Raw genomic sequence first — 25,973 nt, forward strand, 5'->3', positions numbered from 1 at the left:
AATGGGATACATATTTCCTGTCACTGACAGAAATACCATTCAAGCCAATTCTCTTTGTTTCTTGCCAGCCGGGGGTGGAAAGCCTATGGCTCTTGCAACCACAATTTGGAGGAGGACCACAGACAAGTTAAGACCTAATAGCCTAAGGGAGCAAGTGGATTCTCTCTCAAGCTATCTTAGTTTCTGTGTAATGTAACTTCCAGATGATTCTGTTTCCAATGAGGATCAAGGTCATAACTGATCTACACTACCCAGGCTTCCTTAGCAATGCTTACTTGCCTTAACTGTGGTTGTCATATGCTTCTCTGAAGAAATGAGGTACAAAATTGTAACCAACAGACTCAGAAATGCTGGGCTTCTGAAGAATATGGTGGTTGGTTTTGCTTTGCTTTGCTTTTCCCTTTTTCTTACAGTTCTTAATATTACTGGGGGCATTTTAGTCACTCACAGCCACATTTCTTAGGTATCACACTGTGTAGTCACCATGCCCAAATACCGGGGAGCTTTGGTTTAACACTATTCTTAGGATTCAGTTTGCAAGACCTCATATTGCTGAGACGATTACCTATGTGTGCTCAGATTTGTGTTGCAGAATGCTCTCCCAATCTTGGCCATATGGAAGATTAACTGGCAAAAGGGATGGCGATGTGGTGGCAGAGTGGTTGGAGATGGTGGGGGGCTGATTAGGAGTCTGTTGTAACTTTCCAAGTGAGAGGTAACAGGGTCTGAATTAGAGTGGTGGGAGTTGAAAGGAGACGATGATTATGGAGATATTTTGGAGGTGGATATGACAATATTTGGCACTCAGCTGCACGAAGGGGTGTAAGGTAAAGGAGAGTTGAGGGTATCTCTGCCATTATGTCATATAAGGGAACTGGTGGAGGACTGGGTTTGGGACAGATACTGATAAGTTCGTTTTAGGTATGGTTGACTTATGGTCCAGGTTTGTCTGATATCGAAGGAATTCCCAGGACATGGGATTTCCAGTGCTCAAACCTGGAAAGTCCTGGGCAAACTGAGATGAGTTGGTCACACTAAGTTTAGGATCTGTTGTGGGGGGTTGGGGGCAGGGTCCTGGTAGCTCAGTCGGTTAAGCATCTAACTCTTGATTTTGGTTCAGGTCATGATCTCAGGGTTGTGAGATCGAGCCCTGTGAGATCGAGCCTCTGCGCTAGGCACGGAGCCTGCTTAAGTTTCTCTCTACCTCTCCCTTTGTTCTTCCCCTGCTTGCTTTCTCTTTCAAAAAAAAAAAGATTAAAAAAAAGATATGTTGGATTGGAGGTGTATGCAGACAGTGTCCGGGAGGTGTTTGGGCATGTAGAAGCGGTGTGTACAAATGACATCAGAGTCAAGAGGCATAGTTTGGGGGGTTGCCTATGACAAAAGATGGGTGACACTACAGGACTGGGGATAATAACTAAGGGAGAATACACAGCATGAGATTATACCTCTCTCAAATCACCTGTACAATTCTAGATCCTTGTGAACATAAATGAATGAATAACATCATTGACTAAGAGTAAGAGGTGAGTGAGTAAGAATAAGACAGCAGGCTGCCCTTTGAGGCACCTGTACCTGTACAGGTTGGTTGTGGAAAGAAATCTGAGGCTGAGCCACAAGAGGGCAAAAGAGAACCAGAAGGGATGATGATGTGAAAAAATGTCAGGGAGGAAGGGAATTTCAAAAGGGTGGAGGTTAGGAAGATTAATATTGAGGACAGGAGATTGGTTCTGGTAATTCATGTATCACTGATCACCTATAAGACAACAGTTTCTGTGGAGTCCTAGAGTCTGTGGCGTTCTGAAATCAGATTAGAAGATGCTGATCAGAGAAAGAGAAGAAAGGAAGTATGAGTAGCATAGATTCGTCTTTCTCCCACCAATGAGGGGAAGGGAAAGAATAGTTTTCTCCTTTAAATACCAGCTCAAGATCCAACTCTTTTTTTATGTATATTTTCTGAGAGAGAGAGAGACAGAGAGAGCACAAGCTGGGGAGGGGCAGAGAGAGAGAGAGTGGGAGAGAATAGCAAGCAGACTCCACTCTGTCAGCACAGAGCCTGACGCGGGGCTGGAACTCACGAGCCATGAGATCATGACCTGAGCCAAAACCAAGAGTTGGACGTTTAACCGACTGAACCACCCAGGCACCCCAAGATCCAACTCTTCTTAAGTTTTTTGGAATTATTGCCATGCCTGCTGTTCTCCTCCTTCTCAAAGTCCCCACAGCACCAGGGGCTATACCACACTATGTAGGAAAAAATATAACTATGTGTGATATACTTCTTTATTTTCTAGTAGCTTCAGTGTGCATGTTTAGTCTCCCTCCTAAACTCTGAGCTTGCCTAGGGCAGAGACCATGGCTTAGATCACCCATAGTGCCCACAAGAAAGGCCTTCAAGAATATTTGCTAGTTGTTAAGTTGGGAAGGGTGGAAAGATTCTCTAGTTCACATCTTCTCGACCTCCACGGTATTTGCATATTGGGCAGGATAAGTCTTTGTTCTGGGATACTTATCCTGCCCAATATGCAAAAGTGAGTTAATGGCTCAGTGCTTGCACTTAAACACAAAGTACTGAAATGATGTCAACACACTTCCCTTATGATCCTGAATATCAAAGCAAAGCCAGAGACATCTAATTACAGTAGTGGTTTGTAATGTTTCTACAACTGTAAGCGAAGCATTTATTAATTTGTTCACAACGTGTAACTAGTAGTTAATAATACTCATTCTTTTCAAAGTGTTTTTCAAATATTTATATTATAACTCTGTCTGTAGCCTCCTCAGAGAATGGTCAGAGGTTGGGGAACTCGGAGAAAGAGAAGATGTATAAAATAAAGGTACAGGAGTTTTCAGTGCCTGAGTAGAGTGGAGAACCCAGGAGTCCTGGGCTCTCATTCTTTAGGTTAAACCTGAAGTGTCTTCCTGACATTTTTATGTATCATCCCAGTGGGCCCATGGTTCCCCAAAGACATTTCATGTGGGTTGAGCTTGACTGGGGGTGAGGATAAGGAAAAAAACTGATATCTTGTCCTGTCCTATCACCATTTTCCAGAACTTCAGAAGGTTCCTTGATAGTGTCCTATGAATCTTCCTACTGCTGCTCTCTGGGAAAGTGCAATAAACCAGTCAGTACATTTTTATCGAGTACATGATAAATACTCTTAAGACACCAAAAAGTGTTATGAATAAAAGGAGTAAGGTTGAGCAAGGAATAGCTCATTCTTCCTGGTTCTTACTGGAGCATGTTAATTTATTGAACTAAGAATTTTCCATATATTCTTGGATTTTGGCTCCATGAAAGCCTTATGGAATAGATATTATCAGTATCTGGCCTCTTTTTTACAGGACAGAAAATATGAGGCTCAGTGACGTTAAATCACATGCCAAGGGCATATAGCTACAAAGTTACAGAGCTGCGGTCCAAACCCATTCTAACTCCAAAGTCTGTGCTCCTATACACTATGCTAATGTGATTCATTTATCTGGTCCACTTTCTCTCCATTTTGTTTTTCAAATGGGTAAGCGATTCCATTTTATAGAAGGAAGAACTGTGGACCAGAAGGTATAAATGTCTTGCCCGGGATGACGTGGTGGTGGTGGTGGTGATGGTGGGGGTAGGAGTGGAAGAAGCTAGAAAAACACATTTGTTTCTTATACTGCGTGTGCTTTTTCTCCTTATCACATTATTTCTGGTTTAGAAGACAAGATACCTCTCATTCTAGGAAACAATCAAAGAACTAGAACGGGAAGCCTACCATTGATTGTGTGATATTGAATTTCTGAATTCTGTGGCACTGACAAATCAGGTGATGGAGCCATTTTCTTTCCCAATGGATATTGGAGGTATTTCTTTCCCATCGGATAATGGATATTGGAGTTAGCCTACCAGCAGGCTTTGAGGGGAGAGTACATTGCGTCCCTTCAGGATCTTCCAGGAGGATTGAAGACTATACTGAATATATAGAATATAAATAAGAAGGGAGAATATTGAAAGAATATACTATACACTTTGACCAGAGAGCAGGGCTAGAGAATTTAGCTGCCACCAAAGAAGAGGTTCTCTATAACATTACAAAGTTGCTCACTTTGAGGAGAGAGAGGGAGGAGAAATGCAGAACCAACTGGCATCTCCCAAGACTTAACTGAGTGATGGCTGGGTACCTGGAATAACCTTGGAATTCCCCTCTTCGCCCTTATGCAATGAACTCCCTCCCATCATTGGGTCAAGGTGAATAAATTAAAGGGATAGGGCTAGGCTTTTGTTTCCCGGAGACTTAGTTTTATTTTTGTTTGATATAGATAGCATATTTACATGCAAGAATTCACTGTTCTGTTGCAGAATGGATTATTAAGCATTATCATTTCTCACAACCCCAGGGATTACTGTAAATCCTCAGAGAATTTTGTTACATTCAACAGTCATAAACCTGGTTATTCTTACCCTTTCTCAGTAATTTACCAGGAAAGAATCTTCATGAAGTGTCCTTTTTTGCTTCTTTTCCCACCAAAGTGGTCATAGCTCAGAGGTTTTATACAATTGTAACCATCTTTTCCTTTTCAGCCATTGTCCATGCCACACGCCTGGAGGTCTGTCACCAAATTTTCACACTTTCTTTCCCATCAAAATCATCTCTTTCCTATCTTCATGAAGTGGGCAGAACTGAATAATAAAGACTGAGCTGGTGATGAGTGGCTTTAGTAAAGGAATCTGAAGATCCTTAAAGCTCTTTCCTTCATTCTCTGAGGCTTCTAAGGCCAGACATCAGTCCTGTAGTGTGGTGACCCTGGAAAGCACTTGGGCTCTGGAGTCCATCAGTTCTGGGCTGGAATCCTATCTCGGCCAGTTACAGCCATGTGATCTTCAGCAACAATCTGTTTCCATCTTTGTAAAGTGAGGATGGTGTTCATTTGTTGCTGCTGTCTGTTTTTCTGACCACCTGGCCATTTGCCTAGCTCTTTCCCCCCAATTCCTTCAGCTATTCTTTCATTTTGAGCTTTTCCCATCACTTTTGACTCTGCCCTGTGATTTTGTAGGCTACAGATTGTTCTTATCTACACTTCAACTCATTGCTGTGCAGACCTGCCCTTGGTTTTGTTTCTAGAATGAAAACCCCACGAGGGCTAGGGCTGTGGTTATTTGTGCTTACCGTCATATTCCCAGAACCCAGGACCATATCAGGCACATAGCAGGTGACCAATCCACTTTTATGGGATTAATGAATGAATAAATGAATGAATGAATGAATTTCCAGATCCCAGGGCCCAGATCAGTCCCTTTGACCTACTGTGGTACGCAGCCTGATATAAGGAGTGGTTATATTCTACAAGATCAGGCCCTGTTCAGGCACTAGTCTGTGAATCTTGCCATGGATAGTACCCACAGATCTCAGTTAGCTCATTCAGGGCTGATAGTGAGTCATCCTGTACTTGCAGGGTTAATAGGACTGTACAGGCCTCTTTAAGTTGAGAAGGATGGCAAAAATGATTAGCTGAGCCAAAGTGAACAAATGCTCTGAGTTCAGCCTTGTGAAGCTTATTTATACTCCCTTTAGTGCAGTTGTGGTGTGTTTGACATCTTTCTTCTTAACTGCCAATTGCACATAAGGGCAAAAGCTGTAGGGGTATCTCCTGCACTTGAGTTACTGCAAAAACTGTAGGGGTATCTCCTGCACTTGAGTTACATGCAAAAGCTGCAGGTGTCTCTTGCACTTGCAGCAAAAGCTGTTGATGTATGTACATCCCGGACTTGAGGTACATGCAAAGTTGTTGATGTACCTCCTGGACTTGGTTGCGTGCAAAAGCTGTGGGAATGCCTAGTACCTCCTGTACTGGAGAACCCTTTCTTCTATATCTGTTACAAACTTGTTACAAAATGTAAGTGTCCTAGAAGGAGTCGCAAGACCACCTTGACTAAGCAAAAAGGTTCCGGGTCGTGTGTTACCTAAAAGAGGGTCCCCTGGTTTCTTGGGGGGTTATCAATTCAGGGGTTGCTTCCTGTGTTACAGTATAAATACATCTGGCTGCAGTGAGGCTAGAACGAGTTTATTTCCTGTTGCAGTTGGATAAGGTAGGATTATGTCCGTTCTTTTTTATGTCCAAGAGTGCAGCCTGAAACTGCAGGATAATTGAGGTAACGGCAGAGGCAAACTAGTGGGGGTGGGGTTGAGAGCTGAAGGGAGGTTTTTTAAAAAACTTTTTTCAACATTTTCATTTATTTCTGAGAGACATAGCGTGAGCGGGGGAGGGGCAGAGAGAGAGGGAGACACAGAATCCGAAGCAGGCTGCAGGCTCTAAGCTGTTTGCACAGATCCTGACGTGGGGCTCAAACCCACAAACTGTGAGATCGTGACCTGAGCTGAAGTTGGACGCTTAGCCAACTGAGTCACCCAGGTGCCTCGAGCTGAAGGGAGTTTTTAATTGAAGTTACTTTTAGTAAAGAGGCCTTAGGCATGTCCAGTCCAATTAACTGCAATTTAGTCAAGGTCTAACCAATGGTTAATTAAGGTAAAGTCAGGGCTTATTCAGGAGCACAGTCTAGATAAGGCCTAGTTGGGGCTCAAACCTAATTAAGCCATGGCCTTGGCATAGTTAGGCCTAACCAGGGCGCAGCCAGGTTCAAAGCCTAGTTAAGGCCTAGTCAGCCTGAGGGCTAGTCAGCCCAGATAAGATAAAACTAGAGCCTAAGCCTACTTATGGCCTAGTTGCCCAGTTAAAGTCTAGATAACACAGTTAAGGCCCTGCCAGGGCCTAAACATAGTTAAGGTCTAGTCAGAGTCTAGTTAAGGCACAGCCAGAGCCTAAATGTAGTTAATTACTAGTCAGAGTATAGTTAGGTTTAGTCAGAGCATGGTTAAGGCCTATTAGGGTCTTATTAAAGTTTAGCCAAGTCCTAAGCCTAGTTAAAAGCTAGCTAGCTTGGTTAAGGCCTCATCAGAGTGTTGTCAAAGCACAATCAGTGCCCTAGCCTAGTTTAGGTCCAGGCAAACACCAGGTAAGGCCTAGCTAGGACCCAAGCCTAGTTAAGTCCTAGTCCTAGTCTATTTAGGTCCTAGTAAGGGGATAAAAAAAAGTTTAGTTCTAGTCAGAGCTTAGTTAAGACTTAGCTAGGGTCGAAACCTAGTTAAACTATAATCAGAGCTAGTTAAGTTCTAGTCAGGGCTTCAGCCTAGTTGAGTGTTAGAGCCCAGTGAATGCCCAGCCAGGATGTATGCCTAGTTTAGATTTTGTTAAACTCTAGTTAAAGCCTTGTCAGTGTTTAAGCCTATTTAAGGTCTGTCCAGAGCCCAGATAAAGCCTAACCTTAGTTAAATATTAGTCAGAAACAAGTTAAGGTATAGCCAGGGCCTAAGCTTAGTCAAGGCCTACCCAGAGGTCTGTTAAGATATAGGCAGGGCCTAAGCCTAGTTAAAAGCTAACCAACATGGTGTAAGATCTCCTCAGAGTATGAAAAGGACTAGCTGTGGATTAAGCCTAGTTTGTGTTTAGTCAGAAACCAGTTAGGTCCAAATTCTATTTAAGTTTCAGTCAGAAACTACTTGAGACAGATCCAGGGCCTAAGGTTATTCAAACCTAGTCAGTCTTGTTAAGGTATTCAGAGAACCCAAACCTAGTTAAAAGCTAGCCAGCCCAGTTGAGGCCTAACTAGGGGTAAAGCCTAGTTCAGGCCTAGTCAGAGCCCAGTGAAGGTTTATTCAGAACTGAAGAGTCTAGTAAATGTATAGCAAGAGCCTGAGACTAGTTAAGGGATAGTTTGTCAAGTTTGTCAAGTTAAGGCCTAGTGAGTTTATTTAAGGCCCAGCTAGGGCCAAAGCCCAGTTGAGGCTTCATCAGCTCAGTTAAGGCCTAGTCAGGGCTCATCTGAGGCTTAGGGTTCATTCAGTTCAGGCCCAATCAGAGCCTAAGACTGGTTAAAGATTAGCCAGCCCACATAAACATAGTTTAGGCCTAACTAGAACCTATTTAAATCCTAGCCAGGGTCAAAGTATAGTCAAGGTGTAGTTGGAGTCTAATTAAGGCCTAGGGAAGCCATAGTCAGAGTCTGGTTAAGGGATATCAAGTTCCTAAGCCCAGCTAAGACTTAATCAGCCTAGTCAGAGCCCATTTAGCCTAGCCACGGACTAAGCCTCATTAACATATAGTCAGAGTGTAGTTAGGGCGCAGCCAGGACCTAAGTCTAGAGAAGACATAGATAGCCAGAGTCTCATTTAAGGCATAACAAGGGCCTGAGTCTGTTTAAGGTCTATTTAACCCAGTTAAAGCCCAGAAGGGGCTAAACTTAGCTTTGTCCTAGTCAGAGTGTAGTTAAGTCTAAGCCGGGGCCTAGGCCTAGTTAATGCCTAGTTAGAGTTTAATTATGGGGAAGCCAGGGCCTACATCTAGTTAAGGCCTAGTCATCCCAGTTAAGGCCTATTTAGGCCTTCACTTTGTTCAAGGCTAGTCAAGACTAGCGTAACCAATTTATACCAGTTTGCCCAAGACTTTCCATATTTAGCAAAGTTCTGGGTCCTAGAAAATCCCTTAGCCTCTGGTAAACCAGACTGATTGGTCGCTCTAGTCAGGGTCTTTAAAAACAACTTTTCCTTGCCTTGGAATTTACAAAACATAGTTGTAGTGTATAGTTTTAGTTTATAGTTTACAAAACAGATTTTCAACATTATTTCATTTGATTATTAGCGCATCTGTTTGAGATGGTTGTTATCATCATCCCTAATACACAGATGAATAAATTCCAGTTTACAGGGAAGTGCCTTCCTTGATGCTGTCCCGTCAGTGTCAAAGGCAGAGTTAAAATCAAAATTCAAAATGTTTGAATTCAAAAGTCAGGTTGTTCTTTTTTTTAAGCTACGGCAAAGGGGCATCTCCCCATAATTAACAGTTGTCTAAGTTACAAAAGTAATACTTGCTCAATGTGTTATCATCATCCTTATTTTTCAGATCAGGAAAGTGAGTTATCTATTGTGAGCTGAAGTGGCCTGCCCAAGGTAAGAAACCTTTTAAACTTGAACTCAGTTTCTTCTGCCTCCGAATCTCTTTTTCTTTCCCCTTTAAAAATAACCTCTTTTTCCTCCATCCTCCCTCCTTCCTCAGTGTCAAACACTTCAGTACGTGTCTGTCAGGTGTCAGAGGTGCTTACCTACGTCTATTATCTGAAGTCCCTCAGGCATTTGGTGGCTGTACTCGCAGTGACACTTCCGGTTCCAGCCTGAGGTTTATTTATTGAACTGATGCTTGTCGTCTCATCAGGGGGGTGTTTGTGGAGTCTGGCAGCAGAGCTGACTTTGGTAGTAGAGTCAAGCCTCAAGTACTTGACCTGCTGTGATCAAAGGATGGAGACACTGAAGGTAAACTTGGTCTGCTCAGTAATTCTTGGGAGGGCGACTTGATGCATCCATGTCGTAATGACATTTTGGGGACTAGGGAAAGAGATCAGGCCTCCCTCTCCGTTACTGTGGATTCAGCTGCCAGAAGGCACTGAGAACTTGGCTTGCCTTTTCCCGGCTGTACCATTTCTGTTGCCTCCTGTAAGCCTACCAGGGGTGACAGGTGTCTCTGTGAAAAAGCCTGTATGTAAATATAGCTGTATCTTCCACTATGTTATCCTGAGGACAAAATAGTTGCCACCCTCGCAGAATGTAGCAGCTTCTGGATTGGATGCCAATGGTAGCAATGTGCCAAGCATGAAGTATCCTGTTCCCCCCCACCTCTGCCAAGGCAACACCAGCTTCCTCTTCAGTGGTACATTTAAAGAAACAGCCTCCATTCTTCTTGTGTGGCAGTGATAGAGGGTGAGAGCTTTCAATGTGGGTGATCGGTGGCTTGGATGGTGGCACTGTGGACGAGGCCACTCAGATGCACTTTTGGTAGCAGATGATTTCTTGGACTGGGATTTCCTGCTTTCTGCTGTTAAGTTGCTTTGGAGAACGATTTGGTTTACTGTCTCATGCGAGAGGAAGACAGAGCTGGTTAGCAAGAAACAAATGATTTATTCTGCTGAGCAGCTGGTAGATTCAAACGTTGCTTTCTTTCTCGAAGAGAGCGCCATTTGGGAATGGCATTATTTTCTCTGACATTCACATGGTGCTTCCCCACATGAACTCAGGTCTTTAGATGACTTCATGTGTTTGTATCTCCATGAGCTGGTGAAACACATTTAGCTTCAAGGCATTGTGGCATAGGCAGGGCATATCTCTCTCCTAACAAAAGATCTGGAAGGCCTTTCCTTGAGGACTGGGGACTCTGCAATGTAACGTTGGAGGCTATGGAAAAAGAGCAGAGAACTAGGTTTCTGATTCTATCACATTCTAGCTATGTGACATCATCTTCACTCTCTGGATGTCAATTTTCCTAAATGTAAAATGGAGGCAATAAACTCTGTGTTGCCCTTGTCTATGCTATATGGTAACCGTGAAGATCAGATGACGAAATAATAATGTGAAAACATAGAAAAAGTATAAAGTCCTATAAAAATGTTAAAGGATTATTAGTCCTGTTATTCACTCAACAACTATTTATTAAGTACCCACTAGGCACCCTTAAACAAAACAGAGATCACTGTCCTGTTGGGGTTTACCTTCTAGAGAGGGGAGCCATTAAAAAAATAATAATCATGATAAATAAGTAAGCTGTACGGTATGTATAGAAAGTGATACGTTATAAGAACCGTGAAAAAAGAGAACAGAATAAGGAATAAGGAAGACCCAGGCATGCCAGGTGGGGGAGGGGAAGTTAAATTTTTAAAAGGGTGGCATGTGTAGTGCTCACTGAGGAGGTGAGACGTAAGCAAAGGGTTTGAAGGGAGTGAGGAATTTGGTCATTCAGATACCTGACCTGAGAACATTCCAGGCAGAAGGAACAGCCAGTGCAAAGTGCCTACGGAGGAAGTGGGCTGGGAGAGTTTGGGGAATGGTAAAGTGGCCAGAGGGGCTGGAACAGAGGGAGGGGGAGAGAAGTAGAAATGAAGTTGCAGGTTACATCTGGGAGGGCCACGCAGGCCATTATAAGGATCTGGGCTCTCTTTAGCCTGAAGGAAACGCAGAGCCATTAGAGGAGGAGAGATATGGTGTGACTTGTATTTTAAAGAGATCACTCTGGCTGTCGTGTTGAGAAGAGACTGGAGAGAGGCGCAGGACATCCTCTCAGGAGGCTGTCGAAATAAGCAAGGTGAGAGGTATATGGTGGTGGTTGACAATGACGGGTTATTAGATTTTGAATATATATATTTAATTTTTTTAATGTGTATTTTTGAGAGAGCACAAGGATGGGAGGGGCAGAGGGAAGGAGCCACAGAATCCGAAGCAGGCTCCAGGCTCCCAGCTGTCATCACAGAATCCGACGCGGGGCTCCAACCCACGAAGCGTGAGATCAGGACCTGAGCCGAAGTCAGACCCTTAACCGACTGAGCCACCCAGGCGCCCCTAGATTTTATTTAAAATAAAATTATTTAAAATAAAATCTTTTGAAGGTAGGACCAAAAGGATGTTGGCTGTGGACTGTGGGGGAAAGAATGGAGTTAAAGATAAACTCAAGATTTTTTAGCCTGAGTAGTTAGAAGGATAGACTTGCCATCTACTGACCTGGAGAAGGCTATAGGTAGAGTAGGTTTTGGAGGGAAGACCAAGGATCCAGTTTTGGGGATACTGAGTTTTAGATACCACATGTGAAGGCAATTAGATATACAAGGATGAAATTCTGGAGAAGAGTCTGAAGTAGCTAAATAAACTTGGGAGCCATCTGCATATAGGCGTTATTTACAGCCTGTAGGAGATCATCAAGGAAGTAGCTATCAGTGGAGAAGAGGACGACTTGGGGAGTGATCAGCCATGTCAAGTGTGGAAGCCACTGGGGACCTGGACAAGGGTACTTAAGTGGAGTAGCCATTATATTTAATGAAAAGTGTGTGTTTTAGAACAGAAATATTTAACCTGGTAATATCGAGCAAGCGTGCCTTGAGATTCCCCTGTCTCTAGCTAATATTAAATAGGGAATTCCGTGAGTGATCCTGAAAGGACAACTTCATCCAGCCTTTCGCTTTCACTTGAGCAGCAGGCTGGTCTCATATTGGGAGGGCTCTTGCCAGACCAAAGAGCTGTGGCCCTGATGTGCTTTCCTGAGTGCCAAGCATATAGATAATGGGATGAACTATTCACCCATGTTTAAAATGCTAACCTTTGGCCCCTTCGGGAACCTCGAGTGGTGGAGGTTTGAAATCTTCAGAGGCAAAGGAAATAAGAAATTCATGCCCGAGGGCAAAGCATTTTTCTTTATAGGGTATTAAGAAGCATCTTCTCTGCCTCCCTTCCTCCAATTTATTCTGTCTCAGAGGTCAAAAATGGAGAAGTGTTATTTTTTTATTTCCATGGATCAGTATATGGTCTTTGGGTGATTTTACTGTTCCTTTAGGTTTTTGGCATCTTTCCTTTTCACTAGAGTGTTCTAACTGTAGGTGCACCCTGGGAACAATTGTATGTAAGGATGAGGACAATGAAATGGTTCTCCTCAAGGGGACTTGTGTCCTCTGAGCCACTTGGTCAGCCACCCACCACGGCCATCTTGTGTTCTTGTTGCCTTCTTAACACTGCTGCTTATTCTGCTGGTGATTGGGAGCTCCTCCCAGAGCATTACTAGGTAGACCCCAGTGTAAGGGACAGCACAGAGGGTCGAGAGAGCAAAGAATCAGATTCATACTCTTGCTCTGCTACTAACCAGCTGGGTAATCCCGGCAACTCACTTATCATCTTTGGGTCTTTCACTTCCTCAGTCGTAAGAAAAGGAATAATCCTTATTGCACAGGATGTTATCAGGATTAAATAAATTAATGTATGTGAAAGTGCTGGGGATGCAATTAGCAGTAGAAGGAAACCATGAAACACTGGAATGAACTGCCAAGGGAGGTTATGGATTCTTATCTTGAGATCCTTAAAAACAGAAACACTCTTCCTTTGATGGATAAGCAGTAAGCACGTTTGCAGGCAGCAGGAAGAACTATATGACCTCTGATCTTTTTTCCAGGTGGAAAAAGAAATGAATCGGGTCTCTTCTGGCAAGCTGGCATTTGCCACAGAAACAGAGGAGGCCCTGACTGGTGCTTAGTTTTGCTTGTGTCAAATTTCTGAGAAGTATTCTTGGAACTCAGGGCTAAATCCAAGCTAGGACGGTAGAGGATAAAAAGTATACAAATATATTTATATATATATCATGCCCCCTTTCTCACCCAAATGATTCACATGAGAAGATCTGGAAGTCTGGGCTGGTTCAGGTGAAGTCATGCCAGACACGGGGTAATGGCCGTCATTATCCTGCCTTAGACTTTGCCAATCACTTTCCAAGTGTTTCCAAGGAATCGCTAGTTAATGTTTTGAAAGATTCATTGCCATAAGGTCAAGTGGAGGGACTTCTCCACACAGCTGACAAATACACTGGAGGAATAATAGCCAGTGAGCAGTCTGATGTGTAGCCAGCTTTTACCAGCCAGAGCTAGAAGCCAGAGTAAGCACGTGCTTCAAAGGCAAGAAGGAGTTAGGCTAGGAAGATCCACTAATCCTCAAGGATTCCCTACCTGATTGGTCTCAGGTCTCCTGAAAGGGTTAGGTGGGAGCAAGAGTTACAAGACAGTCCTGCTTTCTCATATCTTTACCCAAGTTCAAAGTCATGTCAGTTCTATCTATGAGATAAATCTGGTACTTCCTTCCAGTTTTTATTTTTATTATTATTTTTGTATTTTAGAAAGAAAAAGAGAGAGTGCATAAGTGGAGGAGAGGGGCAGAGAGAGTGGGTGAGAGAGAATCCCGAGCAGGTTTCACAGTCGGCATAGAGCCGGACATGAGTCTCGATCCCACGACCCTGGCATCGTGACCTGAGCGGAAATCAAGAGTCAGATGCTCAACTGACTGAGCCACCCGGGTGCCCTCCTTCTAGTTTTTGTAATACCTGCAGCTATCTCCCCTCCTACCTTCCAGGGGTCACTAGACAGTACTCAGGATGCACCACACACTGTTTCCTGGATCCTGGAATTTCTCCAGAACAATTACATTAGCTAGCATTTATTAAGAGCTTACTATATACCAGGCACCATTCTAAACTCATTGCATGTATGAACTCCTCTCATTTTCACAACTGTTATTACCTTCATTTTGAGGAAACTAAGGCAGAGGAGTTGAGCAACCTTCCAGTTAGTAAGTAGAAAAGTTGAGATTCAAACATAGACCTGTTTGACACAGATCCTACCCTTACAACCACTGGCATCATTTTACTGTCTCTCCCAAAGAAAATACACAAGTAAACAAACAAAAACAATTTGCCTTTTTCCTTCTCACAAATCTGGGGAAAGATGTGGAAATAGAATCCCTTTTCCTGTTACTCCCAAGTTTTGTTTTAATTTTCCTTACTTTAGACCCTGTCCTCTGCACTGATAATATTTGAAAGCCAAGAATCTTTTTAGAAGTATTACAGCTCCTTTCAGGCTCTCTGGGGGGCCTGGGGGCTTCTCACAACAGTCAAGATTCAGGGACAAGCCTCTGCAGGGTCCCACCAAGTCAAGCTGGGGGGGCCTGTTTTCACGTTTGAATAGTGTTTTGAGGAAGCTATTTGTCTGTCTAGGAAAATAACGAAGAGATAAGTTTCAAAAGTGGTTGTTTTTCTCCGGTGACTAAGTCGTCTTTCTGAAGGGTAAGCAAGAATTTGTGATTCTCTCTGCAGCAGTGAGCAAATTTGGAGGAGGAGGAAAGAAATTCAGTAGACTTCAGTTTAAATTGACCATAAGGACATTTCCTACTCCCTCCTTTTTCCAGTTTCTGTTTTGAATTTTTCATATATTTTCAAGAAGGGACCATGTTTAGCTCCTCAGCTGCACAATCCTTTCCTTTCTCTCTTGATAAATTAAAGATGGTTCATGGGGATTTTAAATGTCAGATCCTATAACAGGCAAATGCCTTATTGCACACAGTTTTTTTTTTTTAAAGGCAAAGGTTTGTTGCTTTTTAAAAAAGGAGTTTAAAGGGTAAATACTGTCGCACTGTTCATTGTCGCCCCCAGAGAGCACCAGCTATGTCAAAATTATAAAATTTGACTTTTGGGGACAAGGACCTCTTGATGTTTCCTCAGGAGTGGGGAGGAAAGCAATGAGAAGTAATGTCTGAGGGGGTGCTTTTTTTTTTAAATCTATATCCAATGCATGTATCCAAATGGTGCTGCAGCACCAGAGAAGAAAACATTATGAAAAAATTTACTGTTCAGGGGCCCCTGGGTGGCTCAGTCAGTTAAGCATCAGACTTCGCCTCAGGTCATGATCTCACAGTTTGTGGGTTTGAGCCCCGCATCAGGCTCTGTGCTGACAGCTTGGAGCCTGGAGCCTGCTTCGGATTCTGTGTCTCCCCACTCTCTGCCCCTCCCCCGCCCGTGCTCTCTTTCTCTCTCAAAAATAAATAAACATTAAAAAAATTTAAAATAATAAAAGTTTACTGTTCGTAGATAGGAACCTGGCACCTACACTCACCAAAGGCACATTTTAATCTCTCCCACATAGCTGCCTCTGTTCCCCTTGGCTATGAACTAATTTACCTTGCCTGATGCAGAGAAGCTTATCAACTATAAACATAGACCCAGAGGACTTGGATTCCTTTGCTCCTTTTCCATCCTGCTGTTAGACACTTATTGCCGGTTTGCTAGTTATGAGCATCACAAAATAGCAGGGTAGGACTATCAGCTAAAAGAAAAATGATGGCTGTTGATTCGTTAGGCTGACAAAAATGTCATAAGAGTGAGATGAATAAAAACCTGTGGGGTTAAAGACCCTAGCTATCAGATGGCTAGCATGGCCTCTGCCCTTAGCTGTCTTTCTGTAAGATGTGGGTTATGTCATCTTGTGTCAATTTATAACTCCATCTCACTATAAAGCTCTCTTGGTTTACTAAGCACTGACATGAGGACCCTTCTCTGTACCTTCGGACTTCACTCCATTTTCATTGGCTGTGATGACTGGCTTGCTAAACCCTGGCGAGACCCTCATCACTGTCTTGCTGTCCTTACTGGTGTTATAGGAAAGAGACCTGAAATTAAAAGTAAAACAATTTTTTGAGATATAACATACATATGGTGAAGTACACAAATTTTAAGGGTGCAGCTGATTTTTTTTGTGTTTTTTAAAAATACTTATTTAAGTAATCTCTCCACCCAACACGGGGCTTGAACTTATGACCCTGAGATCAAGAGTCTCATGCTCCTCTGACTGAGCCAGCCAGGCGTCCCCAGCTGAATGTTTTTTATAATCAGGGGCGCTTGGGTGGTTCAGTTGGTTAAACATCCGACTTCAGCTCAGGTCATGATCTCACGGGTTTGTGAGTTCAAGCCCCGCATTGGGCTCTGTGCTGACAGCTCAGAGCCTGGAGTCTGCTTCGGATTCTGTGTCTCCCTCTCTCTGCCCCTCCTCATGCTCTCTCTCTCTCTCAAAAATAAACACTAAAAAAAATTAAACATATATAATCACTTCATGACACAGAACCTTTCCAGAACCTTAGAAAGCGTTTTCATATCCCTTGCTAGTCAGTATCCTCCCACCCAAAGGTAACTACTTCGTTTACTTCCATTCCATAGATTTGTTTGCGTGTTTTAAAATTTCATGTAAATGGACTTATACAATATGCACTTTTATACATCTGGTGTCTTTCCACATTCTTGTCCGTGCATTTTTGTGGGCATTTGTACACTTTTCTTTTGGCTATATACTTAGGAATAGAATTGCAAGGTCATGCAATAGAGGTATGTTTGGTTTTAGTAGTTTTTTTTTTCATTTTTTTCATGTTTATTTTTGAAAGGCAGAGTGTGAGCAGGGGAAGGACAGAGAGAGGGGGAGACACAGAATCTGAAGCAGCCTCCAGGCTCCGAGCTGTCAGCACAGAGCCTGAAGAGGGGCTCGAACCCACGAGCCGCAAGATCATGACCTCTGAGCGGAAGTCAGACGCTAAACCGACTGAGCCACCCAGGTGCCCCGGTTTTAGTCGTTTTCTAAAGTAGTTGTACCAGTTAACACTTTTCCCAACAATGTATGAGGGTTCCAACGCATGTTCTTCTCAATGCTTGGTATTGTTAAGTTTTTTTTTCAAACCTAAATATTCTGGTAGGCTTCTGTGTGTCCTATTGTGGTTTTAATTTGCATTTTTCTGATGAGCAGTAATGAAAACCTACTCATGCTTGTAGGTCATTCAGATGTTCTCTTCTCTCAGGTGCCATTTAATTCTTATAACATTAAAACACGGATTCTCTTTTTTTCTTCCTGATTTGAAAGAGTATAAAAATATAGGTATATACTGGATACGAGCCTTTCATTATGTGTACTTATTGTGAATATTTTTTCCCGGTCTGTGATTGGCCTTTTCACCCTCTTAAGGTGTCTTGTAATAAATGGAAATGCTTCATTTTTATGAAATCCAATTTATCAGTCTTCTTTCCTGGTTCATGTTTTCTTGTGTCAGGTAAGAAATCTTTGCTTACCACGGTCATGAGGATATTTGCTTACAGTTTGATCTTGAAGATTTCTTGTTTTATCGTTCATATTTAGGTCTAGGATCCATTTACAATTATTTTCAATTTTGGTATGTGATGTGAGGTAAGGGTCATGCTTCTATTGATTTCTTTGTCCCTGTGCTAGTACCATGCTGTAAGATTATATAGCTGTAAAGCTAGCCTTGATATCTGATAGTATATGTCTTCCAACTTTGTTCATCTTCAAGATGTTTTGGCTCTACTAAGCCCTAAGTATACCCTTGTTTATTTTATTTTATTTTATTTTATTTTATTTTATTTTATTTATTTTATTTTATTATTTTATTTTATTTTTTTATTTTTTATTTTATTTTTCTATTCTAATTTTATTTTATTTTAGAGAGGGAGAGAGCGGGCAGGGAAGGGGGGCAGAGAGAGAGAGAGAGAGAGAGAGAGAGAATAGTAAGCAGGCTCCATGCTCAGGGTGGAACCTGATGCAGGGCTCAATCCCACGATCCTGGGATCATGACCTGAGCTGAAATCAAGAGTCAGATGCTCAACCGACTGAGCCACCCAGGCGCCCCTCCTTGAATATTTTAGAATCTCTTTATCCAGAGTGCTCTTTGGGGACAGTTTTGAGCTTCTTGACTCATTAGCCACCCCACGCCCTCACAGTTTCAAAATCTAGGCAACATTTTGAAGGAGGCACTGGTAGTGTGCTTTGTGGCAGTCCCCTTCCCTCGAGTGAGAATTTGTCTCTGAAGTACCATGAGACTGTGGGAAATTCCACCCAGCTTTTCCCTGCTCAGAAAGGAGCCTAATTCAGCTGACTTCCAGGTGAAGAAAACTAGCCCTGCATTTCAGGCTTCTCTAATTTCCAATCCATTACACTAACCTCAAATGTTATGCAGAATTTTCCTTTTCCACTCTCGAGTCCCTCTGCCTTGTGGACAAAACTCATCTTCAACTTGTGCCCAGAATTAGCAGACGTCTCAGTGAGGCAGAAAACTCTCGAATACCAGGTCATTTAGGAAGGGTTCTGTGCTCTTTGAAATTTTAGTTCATCTTGTTCTTGTTTCCACAGATCAGGGATATCTTTACTTGTTGATTTTGCAGTTTCTTTTTGTTTTGTTTTCTTTCTTAGTTCGGACGGGACCATTTGCATCCCACATGAACATCCAGAGAACATTCCATAGAACCTTGACTTTCTCATCCATCTCGGCTCTATCACAGGTGAGTAGTTCATGAGTGTTTGGGTCAGTTCAGTAGGTCAGTGGAAGGGCAGATTAAATGGGACACAACCTTTTTTTCACAGATGATGAGTGAGGATCCCTGAGGGCACTGCTCAGGATGTCTCCATCCCTCTGCCTTAGGACTCACAGTCAACTTGGATTTCAGCCAGTTTCCAGGGATGGCAAATGAGATTAACATTCTCAATACTATCCCTGTTTAGAATTCTCAATTCTATCCCTGCTTAGAATGAGATGTCAGGTCTGGCCCGAGTGAGGCAAATGTTGCTCCTGCTCCCCTAGATGCAACCTCTATTCTGTTTTTTTTTTTCATCATAGATCATTTTGCATTCTCTAGGATTGCATATGAATGGAATCATACAGCATGCATTCTTTCATGTCTGACTTCTTTCATTAAGTATAATGTTTTTGATATGCATTCATGCTGTGGTCCCTATCAGTATTGGCTTTCTTTTTCTTGCTGATTGGTATTACATTGTACGAATATACCACATTTTGTTCATCCGTTCTCCTTTTGATTGACAGCTGTTTTTTTGTGCTATTATGCACTATTATGCATAAAGCTGCTATAACCATTTTTCTGAAAGTCTTTTTGTGAATTTCATTTCACTGGGGTAAATACCTTGGAGTGGAATTGCTGGGATCAAGTGTGTGCTTGCTTAGTTTTATAAGAAACTGGAAGACATTTTCAAAGAGGTTGTACCCTTTTATACTCCCGCCGGCAATGTGTGAGAATTCTGGTTACTTTACATCTTTGGTCAACATCTGGTGTTGTCAGTCATTAATTTTAGCCAGTTTAGAGTATTATTGTGAAGTTAACTCGTATATCTTTGATGACTAATGATGTTGAATATGCCTTCATGTGCTTATTAGCTATTTATTTTTCTTCCTTTGTGAAATGTTTGTCCATATCTTCTGCCCAGTTTTTAATTGGTTTATATCTTTTTATTATTGAGTTGTAGGGGCACTGTTTTTTTTTTATTGAGGTATAACTGACATACAACATTAGATTAATTTCAGCTGCACAAGAGAATGATTTGATCTTTGTATATATTGTAAAATATTCACCACAATAAATGTCATTAACATCTGGTTACCGTACATAGTTACAAAACACTTTTTTTTGTTATGATAATTTTTGAGATCTACTCTCTTACTAACTTTCAAATATGCAATCCAATATTATTCACTTTAGTCCTCATGTTATACATTACATCCCCATAACTTATTTATTTTACAACTGAAAGTTGGTACCTTTTGGCTCCATTCACCCATTTCCCCACAGCCCATCCCCCAGTAGGGGCTCTTTGTATATTCTGGTTATAAGTTCTTTGTCAGATATCTGCTTTGTGAATATTTTCTCAGCCTGTGGACTGCTGCTCATTTTGTTTCTGGTGTGTTTTGATGAATCGGTTTATCTTTGTTACCCCTTGCTACCCCGGCTGCAACTTAATAAATATTTACTGAATGAAAGAGCTAGTAGTAGTTGTCCCTCCCTCCAACCTATCGGTACAATAATGCAAAAATGCACCGTATGCTTGGGAAAGGGATGGTCAGGGTAGTTTTTTAGGCTTGAGGGTCAGAAATCTGAGGAGATTATCTTTAAACTGAGACCAGAATGACAGGAAGCCATCCATTTTTTTTTCCTGGGGAAAAGGGATCCCAGGTAGAGGGAATAGATAATAAAAAGGCCTTTAAGGAACCTTCATAACACTGTTGGTGGAAATATAAATTGGTGCAACCACTGTGGAAAACATACGGAGGTTCTTCAAAAAATTAAAAATAGAACTACCCTATGATAACAGTGATTCCTCTTCTGGGTGTTTATCTGAAGAAAATAAAAACAGAATCGGAAGAGATATACACACCTCATGTTCACTGCAGCATTATATAATAGCTAAGACCTGGAAGCAACATACATGTCAATCAATGGATGAAAGGATAAAGAAGATGTGGTATATATACACGATAGAATACTACTCAGCCATAAAAAGAAAGAGACCTTGCCATTTGCAACAACAGGGAAGGACCTTGAGGGTATTATGCTCAGTGAAATAAGTCAGGCAGAGAAAGACAAATCCTATATGATTTCACTTATATATGTGAAATCTAAAAAACAAAACAAATGAATAAACAAAACAAAGCAAAAGTCATAAATACAGAGAACAGATCAGTGGTTATCAGAGCAGAAGGGGGTTGGGGGTTGGGTGAAAAGGGTGAAGGGCGTTAATTGTATGCTGATGGGTGGTAACTAGATTCATTGTGGGGATCGCTTTGTAATATATGCAAATATCGAATTATTATGTTGTACACCTGAAACGAATTTCATGTTATATACCAATTTGACCTCAATAAAACACAAATAAAAATAAAAAATGAAATACGTAAGAGTTATATAAAAAAAAGGGCCCTTAATGTAAGTTGAGGCTAGGCACAAACTATCCAAAATACCCCTTTAAGCAAACTAAGGTGTCAGAAGTTTGTTGCTTTAAAAATTACCATAACTGGAATACCCTGATGCTATACTCTTCCTCTTTCTTAGTACTACAGTACTTAGTAGTTTCTCAACATCCTCCTTGCCTTCCCTAAACCCCCAGGTCCTAGGTTTCAAGATGCTTTGAAGATAGGAATTGTGGATTAGTTAACACGATGGTCAACAGGGTTAAGGCTAGGTCAGGAATTTTTTCCCCCTTAAAGGTGACCAAGTGATAGAAGAAATAAATCAAGGTTTGTGTATGTAATAAGTAGCTACATTTATCTTTATAAAACAGCAAAATATGAAATGTGCTACCTCTCTGCATTTTACATTTAGATTGTAGAACGTAAAAGTTTGTCAAATCAATATCAATTCATTTAAGTGAGATACAATCTATTTTGGCAGTTTTGACCAGTTTCGGGAGAGATGGAAGAAAAGATGATGGGAAGGGATAGTGGAAGATGGAGATACAGATAGAGTCAAGTAGAATGAAACACAGAGGTGAATAAATGGAGGTATATTGAGCAAGAGGAGAAATAAAAAGAGTTCTAGTGGGAGGTAGAGAAGCTGAGAAACAAAATGGGTAAAAGAGACGCCAGAAGTCAAATAAGTTTTGTGCGAGTATATTTGTCTTGTGCCCTTGGGCTAAAGGTGTCATAATAGGTTATTGCTTCCTTTGAAAAATGTGATGGTACTCTCTAGTAGTATTTAACACACATCTTTCTTTTGTGTTTCCCTTCCAAAGAGCTGATATATGCTCTACAGTAATGCCAAATTCCTTGCATGATTTCTTTCCATTATTTCCTTCCACCAAACTGCTTTTTCTCTAATCGAAAAGCAGAGATTCTTTAAGTTAATAAAATAACCTCTAATATCCATTCTCCCATATTTCAGAGGGGAAGTTACCTCCAACCATAATTGTGCCTTCTGGTCATCATGGCTGTGATCCTTACCGGGGCAAACTTTATGTGTACTGTCAGGATTTTTGGACAAAGAAAAATGTGTGGTTCTGAAAAAACTTATGCTAAATGGAGATAGTATATAAGTGAGTGGGTCAAAGCAGGTCCTGTGGAGACCAGCAAGCTCCATGTGAAAATCACAGATCCTCTGGCCAGTGGTTTACTGTACTCTGATAAAGGTCTAAGGAGTACAGTTAGCTCGAGGTAATGCCTGTGGTTTTTGGGCCCCGCTCTGGTCAGAATTGTTAGAAAAGGGTATTGATAGATTTGGCAATATCCTAAAGGAGTGAGACAGATAGCTGCTCCCTAATACTTTCTACTAGGAAACACTTGACTGAGGCTGGAAAAATAAAAACCAGCCGAATTTGTAGGACTGGTGGCTAGAAATTCAATGTGCATATATACCAGCAAAAATAATTGGTCAAAGGTATATAGCTAAACTGGTCATCCATGGACTGGAGATGTATGCCATAATAAATGGAAAATTACAGACTGGACTATTGCAGGAAAAACAATCTGGTGAAGGGAGATATGAAAATAAATCAACGAAAGAAATTTAGCAATCTATGTAGGATATATACCAACTCATCAGAATGGAAAGACAGAATATTAAAAGAGGAGATAGTCTGACCCCCCAAACTAATGTAGACTCTACAGTCTTGGGGACTCCAAGTCCCAACTCAGCTCCCTTGTCAGTTCAATTTAAGGTTGCAAAATGAGCACGTGAAGCCTCAGGACTTATGGGCATGAATGTCCTAGATGAGGAAGAGTGGGGAGAAAAGTATGAATCAAACAAACGAATTAGCAATACGACGAGACATGTCAAATTATGAAAAACTTGCATCTGCAACAAACTCATTTTTAAGAGGTCATGTTAAACCAGACACATATGCGAAGTAGATTATACTGGGCCAATCTTTAGATTTTTTTGAAACAACGAATATTGCCTCATGCAAGTATAAACTGAGGAAGAGGTTTTGCAGAACACGCCAGACATGCAGATGAGAATCGTATGTCCACGGCTTTAGACAAAATTGAAGGAACTAGCTGCTAAGATGTGAAATATTGGCAGTAATAGGAAATGACCAAGGAACTAGCGTTATAACAGAAGTTGTCCAAAATTTGACAAAAGACAACGGCTGTGGGACTTTCATTTCACAAATTCCCCAGGCTGGAGGGGCAGCTGGAAACCTTAATGAATGGGATGCTAAAAACACAGAAAGAATTAGCAGCACCAGATATAAGTGGCAATGGGGTAAAGTGCTAATAAAGACAGAATTAATTGAAAGACTCTGAGTGAATATAACTTCCTCTATAGAGATGTTCGTGAAAGACGGACAAGTAACCTATACTCCCTTTGCCCTCAATTCCTCTATGAAGAGAGAACGAGAAGTATAAAGGAAAGAGAGTGAAGTAGTAGATCCTCATAAGGCCAACAAAAAGGAGGATCAGTAACTAGGGATGCTCTTTTAACTTCATCCTATAGCCAGAAACTGTGGGATAGATAAAGGTTCAAGGATACTAATCTTTATGTTTCTCTTTTCTATTATTAGATCTGCTTTGTTTTCCAACCATAGTACCATTGCCAGTCCCACAGGATCCATTGTCACCAAGAGCTACAGCTTTTAATAATATTTATCTACTGAGGAGGTCATTGAGGTATGGAGTCCGTGTCAATCCCTGTGCTGATTGATGGGCTTGTTGATTGTATTGCCCAGCTAATAAGGATCGCTGAAGAGCTTTTACAGCTGATTGCACGAGAGCAACTGCCTTGTGCAGGGCAAAATGGTGCAGCACAAGTGATGGGAGAAGCTGCGTCTTCTCCTCAAGAAGAAGATACGCTGCCAGAGCTCGCTGAGCTCTCAGATTTAGAATCAATACTTACACCAAGAGAGGATGAAGACCTAATCCTTGACATAGATCAAGCAATGTTAGACATAGAAGACTTATATGAAGATGTTCTCTCTGGCCTAAACGATGACTTAAGAAGTGGATAAGACCACATGCCCCCACTGGCACGTGAGAACAGATAGTTTTTCTGTTTTAAAGATATTCTGATTTTTGTGAGTGTTAGCAATGAGTTTTCTCCTAGTTCCGTACATTTTCATTATTAATACCTTATAGAACAAGTAATATTAGATTTACTGCCAGTAGAAGCTGGTCTCTTTTCCTCTTTATATTCCTTTTAAAAGCTCTGACTTGAGCCTTATGATTCCTTCCCTGCTTGCACTTGTTCACCTGTTAGAATTCCTAAGAACAGAAGCAAACAATAGCATAACAAGAAATTTCTCACCTAACAGTGGAGTGAAGACCTCATGGATAGATCACATTTTGGAACCCAATTTCACTGTTCTATGAATGGAAACCAAAAAAGGAATATCCCCCACGATGGTATTATAGTGAATACATCACATTGACAGAACAACATTGGGACACTTTTACTGGAAAAGATATAACTACTTGCTAGGCCTTGAGGAGAGGATGTGTCAACTAAAGGGTGCAATTTTGAAAAAGCTGATAAACTGTAGAAAAGTTTTTGGATAACTTTTGTCAGGGAGAAACCTTTGAAAAAGCTGAGGCCAAGAGGTTCCGATGCACGATTGTTCCCTCAAATGCACACTACAATGAGTCTTCCATATGGTTTCCCAAATGGAAAGGACAAATTATACCAGATAACAAAGAGAGTAGTACTATCATTGGAAGGCCTAAACAAAGCCCTACAAGGGCTATTCACCAATGGAGAGTCAAATGCTTTATGGCATAGGCTCAGAGATAATGGTCCACAAATGGAAGGGGATAAAGTATATCTTCTTTAGTATAGTTAGATTTATAAAGAATAGTTGATAGGCTTATTATAGTTAACCTGCTGCAACCTTGACACAGAAATCTTAACTATTACGATATGGGAGCAATAATTAACTTAAATAAAATATGGACTGGTATTTAGCCACAATAATTCTAGAAATACCAGAAGGGTAAAATGGAGTAGTTGGAGGACTGCCCCCCCCCATATCAAAACAGAAAGAGACCCAATAAATTTATGGGGAATTCATTGGTCATACTAATTCCCATGCCATTCAGTAGTCTCATTTCCATTTGGAAAAACAGCTACCCTTCATAAAAGCGCATGGACACTGTGGTCCTCCTTCCTAGGGAATGGCCTTTGCATCTCTTAACACGGCCAACAACTCGGCAAAGACATAAAAGTGTCACTAGGACAAATTGACATATGCAAATTGTGAAGAAATGACATGTAGAAGCTCATCCATGTGGATGGAAACCACACTATACCAATTCATATAGAGTAGTAAAGCATATTATTGTCAAAAAGATTAAAATACAGATGCTGCATCTAATCCTAAGCGAGGTCTACATACATAGACAATTAGCTGCTTTTAAAGGCAAATGGAGGGTGGAAATTATAGACTACACAGCCAGGTCTTGTTTGGATGAGCAGTAAGCAGGAGGGACATAAATCAGTTTGCCACAGAATTTCAGGATAAGTACATGTAACAAATTGAAGAAAAAGACTGCTGTATCAAAAAAAAAAAAAAAAAAGCTACCAAAGACCCTTTTGAAAATCAGAAGAACTTACGGAGCTACTCAAACATGTTAGCATGAGAAAGTTCCACAGAAGACTGCTATGTTGAAAGACTGAAAGAGTAGAGGAGGATCCAGGACACTTGGATGGATGAACAAAGACAAAGAGGAGAAATCCAAGTTTTATCATCAAGCAACTACTGTGGATAATGACAAGCCATACCAGACAACAGATTGAGGGACTTTGCTGCTGTACTAATTGGACAAATTGAG

At 41.4% G+C, this 25,973-nt stretch overlaps 2 protein-coding genes across 3 annotated transcripts in view; one reads left to right on the forward strand and one right to left on the reverse strand.

Annotated features, from left to right (window-relative positions):
* TRPC5OS (TRPC5 opposite strand) overlaps window positions 1-25,796 on the forward strand; it is a 73,352-nt gene extending 47,556 nt beyond the window's left edge. For both annotated transcript variants that reach the window (XM_053201576.1, XM_015083805.3), the window contains exons 2-4: window positions 8,935-8,981; window positions 18,620-18,708; window positions 23,714-25,796. In XM_053201576.1, coding sequence (XP_053057551.1) covers window positions 23,822-24,157 — 336 coding nt within the window. In that variant the 5' untranslated portion in view covers window positions 8,935-8,981; window positions 18,620-18,708; window positions 23,714-23,821 and the 3' untranslated portion in view covers window positions 24,158-25,796. The remainder of the gene's footprint in view (window positions 1-8,934; window positions 8,982-18,619; window positions 18,709-23,713) is intronic.
* The window catches only part of TRPC5 (transient receptor potential cation channel subfamily C member 5), a 265,379-nt gene that overhangs the window by 70,781 nt on the left and 168,625 nt on the right, over window positions 1-25,973 (reverse strand). The gene's annotated exons all lie outside the window — the stretch shown is intronic.

Source organism: Acinonyx jubatus, chromosome X, assembly GCF_027475565.1.
Source record: "Acinonyx jubatus isolate Ajub_Pintada_27869175 chromosome X, VMU_Ajub_asm_v1.0, whole genome shotgun sequence".
NCBI lineage: Eukaryota > Metazoa > Chordata > Mammalia > Carnivora > Felidae > Acinonyx > Acinonyx jubatus.